Source organism: Peromyscus californicus, unplaced genomic scaffold, assembly GCF_007827085.1.
Source record: "Peromyscus californicus insignis strain IS unplaced genomic scaffold, ASM782708v3 Scaffold_17__1_contigs__length_78620276, whole genome shotgun sequence".
Taxonomy (NCBI): Eukaryota; Metazoa; Chordata; class Mammalia; order Rodentia; family Cricetidae; genus Peromyscus; species Peromyscus californicus.
In genome coordinates this window covers 11,724,256-11,738,163 of record NW_026294469.1, presented here as the reverse complement: position 1 = coordinate 11,738,163, position 13,908 = coordinate 11,724,256, and the positions used below count along the sequence as shown (strand labels likewise).

The window sequence follows — 13,908 nt, the reverse complement described above, 5'->3', positions numbered from 1 at the left end:
TAGAAATGAGTTGAACGAACATCATATAAACACAATAGTACAAAAGGTTTGAATGGTGCCTTTGTCATACAAGAAAGCTCCACATGACAAAACCAAGTTCTGTCCTCTGGTAGAAAACATATAACCAAGGAAATGGGGATTCCCTTTTCTCCCATGTAATTCTCCACTGCATTTCCAGTGGAGACCCAGATGGGTTGGGTGTCTGTCTCACTCGGGTAGAGTCTTTGCATGTTACTGGCTAGTCAGTCCTTCTGTTGTGTCATTGTTGACAAGGTTGGAGGCTTTGACCATTTGCCAACTGTTCAAAACCCCCTGTGGTGAAAGAAAGTTCAGTTCTTAGAGAACACATGGACATTTGAAGAGATGCCACAAAGACTCCAGGTCTTCTTCTCATCCTTAATCATGGACCAAAATTAACACCACTCTGAAAAAACACAAGCAAGATTGGTCCAGGGAAACTGGCTTTACCAGGAAATAAGAAGACTTTAACAAAAATACATGAGCCAAGCATGTAACTCACTTGGCCATCTATTAAACATATTTGAAAGCAGTACTTTAAAACATAAATACAAGGTATTTAAGCCAGGTGTGGTGGCACACACCTTTAACCCCAGCACTCAGGGTGCAGAGGCAGACCTCTGTGAGTTTGAGGCCGGCCTGGTCTACAAAGAGAGTTTGAGGACAGTCAAGGCTGTTACAGCTGTTACATAAAGAAACCCTGTCTCAGAAAAAAAAAATAAAAAATATATATATAATATATATATAAAGATATTTAGTATGACTACTTTTACTTTTTTTTTTTTTTTTTTTTTTTTTTTTTTTTTAGCAAACCCCACTTCCCAGAGCCCTTTCCTCCACATCAGTTATGTGTAAACTTGTCCCATCTGGACTTGGACGGAGTGTATATATGATGTTAGGACAGCCACAAAATTATGACTTCCACTGACCAGTCCTCCTTCACAGATTTACATACACCAAACTGCTTCCATCATGACTTCTCTCACACAAATAGAATGCGTGGTTATTTGAGCAATTTAAATAGCAATTTAAAGAAGATAAAGAGACCCATCTATCAATTCTGTGATCGCGCATTTACAAAATTACATGGCACAGGAATTACACGTGTGTTATTTCCAAATAAAGAAGAAGAAAAGCTTGATGTGGATATCCATTTGTCTCACCCGTCATGGGTGACTAAAATTCTCCACATACACTCATCTTTGTTATTGTCTTCTGTTTGTATGTACCAGCTAGTGGTCTAGAAGACATCAGGGCACAATTTGAATGTGTATTCACTTTAAAGAAATTGACTCTGAGTGTTTTTCATTTTGTTCAACTGTAAACCACAGGATGAGGGGAAAAAATGAGTGTTTCAAGCTGCTAATTGCATGGATCATTTATCTATTGGTCCAGCTCCCTCTATCGGTGACTAGTAGTGCAGTTCCTCCAAAAGGTACTGTTCCTACTGAGGCATACTCAATGCACTCACTGCATCCAAAGGCACCGGAGTTTCATTAAAGGAATCCTCTTGTTCCCTTCCTTCATATGGAAATGTCATTAACCGTATTAAGTTAACTCTCTGGGTATTAGGTTCCTAACCAACACGCGAAGCTTCTCCACAGGGCCCATTTCACCAGGCGTCACAGCTCTGAGTCATGCCATGGGTTTCGATTAGATTTAAGAGGAACTCTTTTGTATCTGTTGACTTTCCCCTTCAATCATGGATGTTCCATTTCTCCCACAGACAACCACCTTGAGTCTTTCAGGTAAATGAAAAGTTCAATTATATGTAAAGTGAGTGTTAAATCAGCAGGCCCCTTGTGGGGGTCTGGGCTTTCTCTCCCTGCTTCAGTGGCGAGTGTGCTCAATCCATTACTGTTCCTGAGGATTGTACATCCATCAGGTCATGTGGGCTGGCCAGGGTGCATCTTATAGCTTTTACTGCATATGAGACGGTGCAGGCCTGTTCTCAGGAACTGCCAGGCAGACTGGGACTCACAGTCACGGTTAATAGCAGCGAATTGCCAGCTCTTGATGGGTGGGTAGTCACTCCTTTCAGTGGCTGCCCCCTGGGGGAGAAGGTAGAAAAACAGAGGGAGGGAATTAGACTGGCTTTGCACAGTTGAGCAGGTTCATGCCGCTGGATCAGTGGCAAGCATTGGCAGGGCTCCACTCTGGGGAGGCTCACAACGACATCACAGTCTCATTTTTACCAATTGGTGCTGCTGTATTACCAGTGGAGCACAGGGGGAGAGCAGAGGGGAGGGCGAGCGGAGGTGGGGGGATGGGAGGGAGGCAGAAGTCTAAGCTAAATTAAACAAACAAACAAAACAAAAATGCATGCTCAGACCGGTTCGCCCACCCTGGTTAGCCCCTTACTAATTGTACAAAACTGGTATTTGAAATTCCCTGGATGATTAAAAGGTAGACTCCCAGACTCTCTGCATAACCTTAATTTTTTCAAGGTTCTTTGAGTGGAGAATGGCTTATAATAATGATTTTGACTAATACATTTTTTGACATGCAACTTTAATGCTTAGCCTGAGTACAACTCTAGAGCATTTCATGTGTACTCAGCTGTAAAGAGTGATGATTTAAAGGCCTAATATAAGGGAAAGGTCGTTCTAGAATGAACCTCTAACAAATTGCATAAAGGAAGCTTATTATTCCATGAGTATAGGGATATGAAGCTCTTCTGATCATTTTTTCTGCTTGGTTCAGAAAGAATTGTTGAGATATGAATGGGAGAAGAAGGAAGGAAAAAATGAAACAGAAATGTGCAAGCAAGGACCATTCTTTTGATGGTTATGATTCCGTTGCCACCTAAGACTCTACAATAATGTGGTTATTCATCTCCTCTTTTGTTTTGGGTGAAGAATTCGCTCTAACAAGAAAATGCTGCTGTTGGTTGGAGGGTTACCTCCCGGACCGGACCGGCTCCCCAGCAATCTGGTTCAGTATTATGATGACGAAAAGAAGACGTGGAAAATACTCACAAGTGAGTGTACTTATTTGTTTCCTGGCCTGTTTATTTCAGGCTGGAGTTGTCTTGGTGAATTAAAAAAAACGTGGTTAATCAAATCAGACACTGTATTGATCTGCTACCCTTTGGAGTTTTGTTTGTATATCATGGGAGATTTGGAGTAAGACTAAATTAACCTTGCCTAGGTGGCCAATTTAGTAGTGGAACAGGCCTAAATTAAAGCTGGCCTGGTTTGTGTTTCTGTGTGTGTTGGAACGGATGGGGGTGGGGCAGGGAGCAGAAATCGTCCCCTAGAAATGCTTCAGTTAGAGTTTTTGTTGTTGTTGATACAAAACTGAAAGGTTGTTTAGTCTGAACACTAGTAAGTTTTCACATGTCAAAATGGTAGGTGTTTTAGTTCATTATCTCTGTCACCAACATCCATTTGCCCTGTAAGCATCCTTGCCCACCTTTAGTCTGGAGGACCAGGTATTTCCAGAAATGGCCTCCTTAGGCTGCTCGAAAGCTTGATGGACAGATACATTCATGGCTTCCCCCAGCTGCATTAGACTGTGCTTGCCAACATCCAGCCAAGACTCTCCTCTCCTCTCCTCTCCTTAAAGGGTGATTGTGTTTTACAGCAGAACTCTTGCCTTGGGCACTGAGATTTGGAACATATTGTTGTATCAGTTACGATTCCTGATCTGATGCAGTCATGGAATCAAAAATCATCGTTTCTTGAGTGCAGTAGGCTGCTCACACCAGTCCCCTTGTGGGTACAGTGGCTGCACTGGTCAATAAAACTAAATTTTAACTGTCAAAATTGCCCAGAGCTGTATAGATAAAATAATAAATGAGCAATTTTGATCCATGAATCAAAGCCATACATTTAAAACCAATAAAAGTGAAAGTTAGCTTCCTTATTCTGTATGTCTTTCAAGCATTTGTGTATTTTAGCAGATTGTTTTTGTAAAATCATTTCCTTGGCTCTTCCTGAAAGACCTTAAAATAATAGAGGCAGGAAAAGAGTTTCCCTTAAGAGCAGAATAAGAGTGAAGACATATGAGGTGGGGACTTAGGAGCTGCCCGCCCCCCAAGACCTGCAGTAGCATGTCCAAGCACTGCATCGAGACGGCTCCCTGGACGCCACTATACTATGGTTGTAGTAAGGAAGTGGCTGACAAGAAACAGCAAGATTAAGCAGGAAGAGGAGGAAGAAAATAAGTTAATACGGTCTTAAAAAGGCTTTTGATTCTCTTTTGGATGAAAATGCCATTTCCCACGGTTTAGACATCTTCGTGAGTGAGCCAGCTGTATTTCAAAGATGCATCAGAAACCAGCTAAAGTAAAAACAGAGAAGCAATGTTCTGATACCACCTGACCTGACCAACAGAGAACTCCTGTACAGACAACATGCCAACTCAAAGGATAGATGGAGAAAAGACAAGAGATTTCCATAGAGAAAATCACAAACAGAGCATAAGAGACACCAAGATCTTCACCTCCACTAGTAAAAGATAACCACTGATAAACCCCCCTGCTTTCCCAAACACTTCACACGGCACCCAATTTGGGACTTATTGAGACCCTCCATGCCAGGGAAAAGGATTGTAAACCAGAAGGCATTGTGCTTGAATTTTTACATTTATTGACTTGGTTGTTTGGTGTGTGTGTGTGTGTGTGAGTGCACCACAGTGTGCATGGGCAGGTCAGTGGACAACTTGAAGGAATCAGTTTTCGCCTTTGATCATGTGTGTTCTGGGGATCAAACAGATCACCTGGCTTGGCAACAAGTGCCTTTATCTGCTGAACCATTTCGTCAGCCCCTTATCTTCATTTTAAGTCATGCTCAGAGATAGACCATCAGGTCTCTTACCCAAACTGGGACAGTTTTGAACATGAAAGGGGATCTATTAATTATGCCTGGACAATAGCCGTAGGCTGCAAAGCACAGTTGTCACCTGATCTAAAACTTTCATATTGCCTCAAATCCCTACTTTCATGGCTGTAAAGCATGAACTTTCAAACCTGGACTTGAACACGGTCTCTCACTTTGACCACGCCCTGCAAACAGTCTGGGTAGGTTTCTCTTTGTCAGTCACTTGAGTGTTTTAAAGTAGCTTTGCATGCATGCATCATCTAGCATGCTGCATGTACTCAATAAACTGTAAGTGCCTACCACTAGCTGTCGTTAACGCTACTACCAACGTCCGTACAAGAGCTGTGTCTTTATACTGGATGTGTGTCGATCACGGAACTTCTCCATACAGAGTAGAAAAAGAACAGTTCAACCTGCTGCTCCAGAGTAGGAAGCCTATTTTCCATAGTTTTCATGTGTGAGATGGAATTATCTACAGACTAAGAAATAATATCTGAAATGAGATAAAGATACTCACATTCTGACATAAACAAGTTCCTACAGTGAGAACATGCTTAAGGATTTTGAATCTTCCTTCTATCCCAAGGCACACTCAGAGCTCTGAAATGAAAATCTGCTTTCCTGATACTCTTCATGTCCTTGGGATTTGTGCATTAAAAATACACTCTATTCCCTGCCAGTCTGGGACCCTGTGGCCCCAAGTGACAGCGTGGCTTTCATATTTGTTAAAGAAATGATGATACTTTAGTATGGATAATTTCTGTTGGTTTCTATTTTTTAAACTAAATTTGAAACTCATCCAAATCAGAAAAAAATAAGTCATTGCCATTTCAGGGTCCCATGTTATTTGGGATATGAAATTATAAATGAAAAAAGGTCTCTCACTAGTAAACAAAAATATTCAAATTCTCCCCAAATCCAATGGAACATTAGGGATTGTAGAACTTCCCACTGCCGTTCTTTTGACCTAGAAGTGCTAAGCTGGTTCTCAGAGAGGGGCAGGATAGCAGTTGAGGGTGGGAAACAGTCTCCTAGCTCAGGGTCTGCTTGTTAATTGAAAGACTGTTCTCATGCAAACTAACATACCAGCCAGCAAGCTCCTGACACCTGGGATTAGCTGGAGTTTTGGAGCCTTGGAGTATTTTTCCCACTTAGCTGGAGCAAGCATTTCTCCATGTGTCTTGTAGACATGCCGCTCTTCCAAAGAGACCGCTACCCAGCCAGTAACACACACGCTGCCTTGTGGGAGCTACACCATTTGCATACATTATAGAACAAAGAGGAAGTAAAAGGATTTAGGGACCATTACCTAAGAAATAATAAGCTGGAGAGCACAGGTGAGTTGCAGGAGGGAAAGAGCACCAGTGTAACCCTGAGAGAAAACTGCAAGCCCTCTAGGTGTGTCTAGCGATAGAGCCCTTGCCTAGAATGCAGAAGCCACTCAGTTCAAACCCCAGCACTACAAAAGCAACCAATAAACTGCCAACTAGGACCTTGATCCACCCAAACAGCAACAAGGACAGTTGTTCTCCCCAAAAGACTGCCTTGCTAACGTGCTGGCAGACACTGATCTTTTATTCCTATTTAAAACAATTATTTATTGTAACATTATAGAATTGAGGTCTAAGAACATTGACAAAGCTCTCCCACCTCTGTCCCCAGAGTCCTAGAAACAACATCTGAAACTGACTTGCAGCCCTTTGTAACTGTGGCATGTTGGGTAATAACAGTAAAACTGGGCATTGTTGGTTCTTTTGCCCATTAAGAACAAAAGGGAGGGGCCGGAGAGGTGCCGCAGGTAGGACCACTGGCTATTCTCCCAGAGGAGGCAGGTTCGAGTCCCAGTGCCCACATGGTGGCTCACTACAGCTACAGAGGATCTGATGCCTTCTTTTGACCTCCATGGGTGCCAGACATACATGTGGTGAACAGACATGCAGGCAAAACATACACAAAATAAATAAATCTAAAAATAAAATCAATTAGTAAAATTAAAAAAAAAGAAAGAAGGGGAAATTGAAATGAGCTTTTATTCATTTTTATTTTGCAGAGTTCTTTCTTCTGTCTCTTACTCCTGCATGCAGCTTCCCATTCATTCTTAGCTTCTTAGAAAGCAGTACGGGGGCCATGAGTATGAAAGTGGCAATGTAGAAAAGCAGGCCTCCTGCCCTGAAAGTCCTCAGTCTTTGGCACAAAGGTCAAACCAATCAATTCCCTCCGCCACTGTGCACTCTTTCTAACAGTCCTTGGTACACACTCAAGTTTACACAAAGTTCACATGTGGAAGACCCTTCACATTTTTCAGGGGACAACCCTGAAAAGCTGGGATCCATTCATGGTCTCAGCAGGCTGGTTTCTTTGCTGATGGGTGAAGGTACTTCCCAGGAGCAAGCCCCCTTTTTGCCTACATTTCAGACAGAGCTCTTATTTATTATATTTTTTTTCTTGCAATTACAGAAACAATGTTGTCAGAGTTCAGATTTATGCTTGCAGGTGCCAGCGTAGACTCCCCCCTTGGTAACACAAGGATGAAAATAATGGAGTTGAGCTAGCTTGTTCCCTCTTTTTATCATTTTTAAATGCTTAAGTGAATTTTTCCCTCAGCATTCATTGTAATGGATTTTATTAATGCACTTCCGTACATATATCCCATTACATTTTGCTCTTATTCATCCCCCTCCCCCACTGCTCTCTTGCGTCCTTCCTCTCCTCTTGCTGGACCCTCCCCTCCTCCAAACAGCAACTTCGTCTGCTTTCATGTCATAGTACTCCACTGTCCCCCTTTTCTCCTTCTCCTTCTCCCTCTTTCCCTCTGTCTCCTCCATGAAATGGCCTTCTCTCCATTTTCATGCCACACATACACACACACATGCACACACACACACATACACACATACACACATATACACACATACACACACATGCACACACACATATACACACATGCACACACACACATACACACATACACACATATACACACATACACACATGCACACACACATATACACATGCACACACACACATATATACACATACATACACACATATACATATACACACACATACACACACACACACACTTTTCTGTAAGAAGCAAACAACTAGCAATGAGAAAACAAGCTAAACAACTATATATAAGACACTGAGCTTTGGTTCTCAGAGATAAATGAAGGTCTGATCATCTGCAATGGTGATGATGGGGACTGGTGTGCATGCTGCTCTGTTGGGGGAACACGAACACTGTGTGCAAACATATCCAGTGGGGCTTCTTCCCTTGATTCCATTTCTTGAGTGCAGTCAACTTTGTCCTTTGAGTATATTGGGAATAAAGTTAGTCAAAAAGCTAATAATCACTTTTTTTTTTAATTTTTTAGATTTTATTTGTTTATCGTGTATGTGTGTGTGTGTGTGTGTGTGTGTGTGTGTGTGTGTGTGTGTGTGCATGTGTGTGTGTTTTCACCTGTGTACAATCCACAGAGCATGTGTGGTCAGTATACACCTTGTGGGAGTCCGTTCTCTTGTACCATGTAGGTCCCAACTCAGGTTATGAGGCTTGGCACTGATCACCTTTACCTGCTCAGCCATCTCACCAGCCCCAATATTTTTCGTTTGTTTTTTTTCTTTTGATTTTTCAAGACAGGGTTTCTTTGTGTAGCCCTGGCTGTCCTGGAACTCTCTGCAGACCAGGCTGGCCTTGAACTCACAGAGATCCACCTGCCTCTGCCTCCCCAGTGCTGGGATTAAAGGTGTGTGCCACCACCACCCAGCTAATCATTGTTTCTTGTAATTACCTATTTTCAAGGAAATAAGTAAGCTCAGTTGTTTCATTGTGTTGTTTTTATATTTGTGGTTCCTTTTATTCATAGTATCTTTCTTACCAGAAAACCAAAACCACAAATTATTTAAAATAATCAAAGCCCTAGACAGGAGGATTATCCATGGGTAGTGAACACTGAATTTCAGTAGAAACTAAGAAAATAGTGAGATGCTTCCAGAATCTTCTGGGAAATACCCAGCAAGAATTTGGACCTACTAGCAGCCTTCACCCACTCCCATAGCAAGGAGTTACTGAGTACCCGCCTTGGATGACCAGGTGAAACATACATGCAATCTCTCCTCTCAGTAACCTAAGAGGGGTTACTACAATATACAGTAAGCTACAGGATGAATTAGGAAACACCAGGTTACTCTGGGAATACAAAATGGGAAGCCCCTCACCTAAACAGAGATGTTATGGAATATCTCTCTCTCTCTCTCTCTCTCTCTCTCTCTCTCTCTCTCTCTCTCTCTCTCTCTCACTCTCACTCTCTCTCACTCTCTCTCTCACTCTCTCTCACTCTCTCTCTCTTTGGTTTTTTGAGACAGGGTTTTTCTGTGTAGCTTTGGAGCCTGTCCTGGATCTCACTCTGTAGACCAGGCTGGCCTCGAACTCATAGAGATTCAGCTGGCTCTGCCTCCCAAGTGCTGGGATTAAAGGCATGAGCCATCACCACCCAGCTGGAAGCTCTCTTAAAGTGACCTTTTATTTTGAGAAAACAGGTAAGAGTTAACTAAGCAAGGAGTTGAATGGAAAAGCATTTTGGTCTCTGGAACGGTGTTTGCCTAGCTTGCCTTGGGTCCCTAGCTCCACAGGGAGAAATGAAAATGAAGCAATAATTTGAGTATGGTACCTTTCTAAATTTTTTATTTAGGTGTTAGTGAAAACATAGTGATCTAAGGAATTTATATCATAGCATGGCGGTTGTCTCACAGCTTGGAATTTGAAGTCATAAAGCAACTGTTCCTATGGCTTTGGGCAAAAAGAGAAGGAGGGGGAATTGTGCCTTGACTTTTTAAATACGTTACCATCTAATTTTACCTTCAATGAGCTCCTTCTAATTTGAAATACATGGCTGCGCATTGCTATATATCTTGAATTATTTGCTGCTGAAGATTCACGCGCCAATGCATTAGTGGATTTCTCATAGATTTTTTTTTTTTAATGTATGTGTGGTGGTCACTCCCATCCCTGTGTTTCAAGTAAGCTGGGTGCTTCAAAAAGCCAGTGGGCTTGATTTGACTTCCTTGTTTATTCCTGGCTTATACTTCCTTTAAATATAGTAATTGCTTTTTCTCCAGAGAGTAGCATGTGTACAAATAATTCCAACGCCTTCTTCACACACAGGAGGCTGTGGCATTTGCTATTGAGTGTGGCTTGGAGGTATGAGTCATGAGGGCTCCTTAAAAGTGGCCTGTATCATTTGTAAGTAGACTATAGACCTAGTCTGGGAACTTCTTAAATGTAAGCACTGGCTTACTGAAGTCCTCACCCAACCAACTTTATTCTCCTACCCAAAATAATTGATGTCTTCTCTGCTACACTGAGCCAAAACAGAGATTGTCATGCCCTTACCAAATTTAGACTTTTCTGAGCAAAACCAGCATTAACCAAGGTATCAGTGTATCCTAACAAAGAAAGACAGTGCTGTAGAGGAGGGAAGAACAGAAGATCTCAGAATGGAGGGGCCTGCTTCAGTTTAGGAGTTGTGGAGAATATCACCCTGAAAGAGGCATTTGAACCAAGAATTGAAGGCAGGCAGAGGTCCAGGTAAAGATAGGAAAAGAGATTGATCAAATAGTTAACGGTAAGTACAAAGAACCTTCCAGAAAAGGGTTGTGAAACTGAGGAGATGGCTCAGTCAGTATAGTGTGCACCGTGCAGCCAGGAAGACTGGAGTTCCATCCAAGCACATGGGTCAAAGAGATGCATAAGTAGTCCACATTGCAATCTCATCACCAAGACAGAAAGATCCCTGGGACTCACTGACCAGCCAGCCAGCCGAACCCCAAAGTGGTAAGGCCCAAGTCCCAGTGAGATATCCTGCCTCCAAAGGTAGAAAGGAGGAAGGGCACTTGAGGTTAATCTCTGGCTGACACATGCATGCACATACATGTGAACACCTATCAGCACACACAGGTGTGTAACAGCCCAAACACACATCTGCACCCATGCGTATACACACATAAGTAACATTTGGGAAAGAAGACGCATGGATAAACTCAGAGAGTAGGCTGAGGGGCCAGGAAAGATCAAGCTAAAGAACTCAGCAGCATCCAGTCACACAGGAACTTCCATGCTAGGCTCACAATTTTAGTCTTTACGTCACATGTAGAGAGGAGGTGTCATGCACAGAATCACATGTTCACTGCAGAGCAGAAGTGAGAACAATGTCCTCTGGGTCTCCATCAAACCATGATACATCAGTCCATCTGACTGCAAAGTGCTATTAGTCACCCAAGTCCAAGCACATGAGATTGAATCTGTGCTGACCCACTGTAGCCATGACAATCTACATGGATCCAACATTCCTGGCATAGCACCACATTTGTAAAACAGAACAGATACAGGCCAAATGAACCCAATCAATTGACGCCTATGGGGTCAAGAATATAATCTAGGTTTATGGAGTAAATTGTACATTCTGATGTGTGAGCTTTTACATACATGATCTCTGACAAGTTCTAATTCAATGCACTTTATCTGTATCGTGGAAGTTATGCACACACACGTGAACACTCATACATGTGCACACATGCACACACACAGAGTAACATCTTGAGAAACAGGTAGATCTAAAGTGAAACATATCTCCAGCATTTGTTGCCTGTAACATGCGTTTCTTACCCTCTGATCATTTTTTCTCATTTGCAAAATGAAGCCAATTATACTCACTTCACAGGATTCTTACTAGAATCAAACTATTCAAATAAATCTCCAGGTTCAATATGTAGATTGTAGCTGTTCTCAATCAATTTTTATCCTAGTTTAGTTTAACTTATATTCTTTAAATTAAAAATATTTTATATATGAGTGATTTTTCAGCATATGTGTCTGTGCACTATGTGTGTGCTTGATGCTCACGGACATCAGGAGAAGGCATTGGATCCCCTGGGACTGGAGATACAGATGTGAGACTTCATGTGTGTTCTGGGAATCAAACCCAGGTCTTTTGGACGAGCAGCCAATGCTCTTAACCAGTGAGCCATTTCTCAAGCCGAATTTATATTCTTTAATAATTAAGTAAAAGAAGCCGGGCGGTGGTGGCGCACGCCTTTAATCCCAGCACTTGGGAGGCAGAGCCAGGTGGATCTCTGTGAGTTCGAGGCCAGCCTGGGCTACCAAGTGAGTTCCAGGAGAGGCGCAAAGCTACACAGAGAAACCCTGTCTCGAAAAACCAAAATAATAATAATAATAATAATAATAATTAAGTAAAAGAAAATTAAGAGTTTGGTTCCTGTGTACACAAAGGTTTGGGAAATAAGACACACCATAGTGGATCCCTTGAAGTGTTGTGTGTCACTCATGTGGGCTTGGCTGCACTCTGGTGAGAAGGACTAACGTTTCAGAGACTGGGAATAACAAAAAATGAGCTCCTCACTCGAACTCCACATCCAGCACAGGTTGGCTCCAAGCCTCTGCCCCACAGCGTCATTTAGGGTCCAGGCACATGGGCTCCAGATACACACAGAGGAAAGGACGTGGCACCTTGACCTGTGTGGAGTAGAGGTAGATCTCATCAATTCTGCTCCATCACCAACTACACCACTTCAAGGCACTGCAATCCTCATGAGGTTTGGAGAAAAGAACCAGAGAATTTGACCAACTAGGCATTGTCCCGACTGTGATCTTCCAGGCCCCTCATACTATGCTCAGAGAAGCCTAATTCTTCTTCCCCCGGGGAAGACATTACCACAGTCCTCCAGTCTCCTCATGTGGAGAGCTCTGGGTGATGGTTGATCAACTCACCATCCTGCTTATTCGTAATTCTTCTTGATCTGGACATAAAAGGAAAAGACATATAGAGCTTTGAAGGGCATCCGTCAAGGGCTGGCTGCACTCTTCCAGTGGGCCCACCTCAACTGAGCTTCCAGCTCTTAGTTCTTTGCAATCAGAGGCTCCACTCCATGGAGATCAATTTTTTTTCCCATTCTCCTCCTTGGTTATACCTGAAGTGAGGCTGAGGGATGTGCTTTGGGGATGTGCTTTCCTGGGAGCAAAATAATTTCCTGGGTACATTTAACATCAATAAAAAATTAGGGGGCTGGGCATGGTGGCTCACACTTTTGTTCCAGCAGAGGCAGGTGGATCTCTTTGAATTCAAGTCCAGTCTGGTCTACATGGTAAGTTCCAGAGCAGCCAGGGCTACATAGAGACCCTGTCTTAAAGGACCAAAATAAATAAATAAATAAATAAATAAATAAATAAATAAATAAATAAATAATAGGGATAGTTATAATTTTAAATATGTAATTCTTAGCAGCTTCTTTGAACCATGTTGGTGGATTTGGGTGTCTTTAAGCCTTTAGATACCAGTGGTATCTCATGTTTCTGTCCACTCCATGACTTACAACACTATCCACATTTCTTTTCTGGTGTATTTTAAGGTTACTTTTTTCTTTTTCCTTCTCTCTCTCTTTCTTTCTTTCTTTCTTTCTTTCTTTCTTTCTCTCCCTCTCTCTTTCTTTCTTTCCTTCTTTCTTTCTGCCCCATTTACCTCCTTTTCTCACAAAGATACACATGTGTATGCACACATTCCCTCTAATGATACCTTCTAATGCTCTCTGTATATTTCTTTCTTTTTCACTCTGATTCTTGAGTACAAGTTACTGGGTATCCCATTCTTAACTGAAACTTTCTTTTCAAAAATATTTTTAGTAGCACATGTATATGTTTGTATGTGTTGGGGGTGGTGTGAGTGTAGTGTGTATGGAGTGTATTCACAGTGAATGTGTGGAGGTCAAAGGACAACTTTGGGACTTGGTTGGCTCCTTCCACCATGGGTTCCAGGGATCAAACTCAGATAGCTGCAAGAGCCTGGACCTCCTGAACCATCTTGCCAGTCCCCTTAATTGAAACTTTCTTCCTGACAGCCAAATTGGATGAAATTACTATCAAAAATATACTTTTAATTTTGCATTTCTCATGAATCAACCTTTAGTTTTACCTGTTTGTTTAAAATTCTTCTGTTTCATCTTTTACCAGATGGGGGACATTCAAAGCTATGTTCAATAACACACACACAAA

General features: G+C 42.1%; 1 protein-coding gene across 1 annotated transcript in view; it reads left to right on the top strand.

Moving 5' to 3' along the window:
- Klhl14 (kelch like family member 14) overlaps positions 1–13,908 on the top strand; it is a 109,611-nt gene that overhangs the window by 29,035 nt on the left and 66,668 nt on the right. Inside the window, exon 3 of the mRNA XM_052741631.1 lies at positions 2,877–2,998. Coding sequence (XP_052597591.1) covers positions 2,877–2,998 — 122 coding nt within the window. The remainder of the gene's footprint in view (positions 1–2,876; positions 2,999–13,908) is intronic.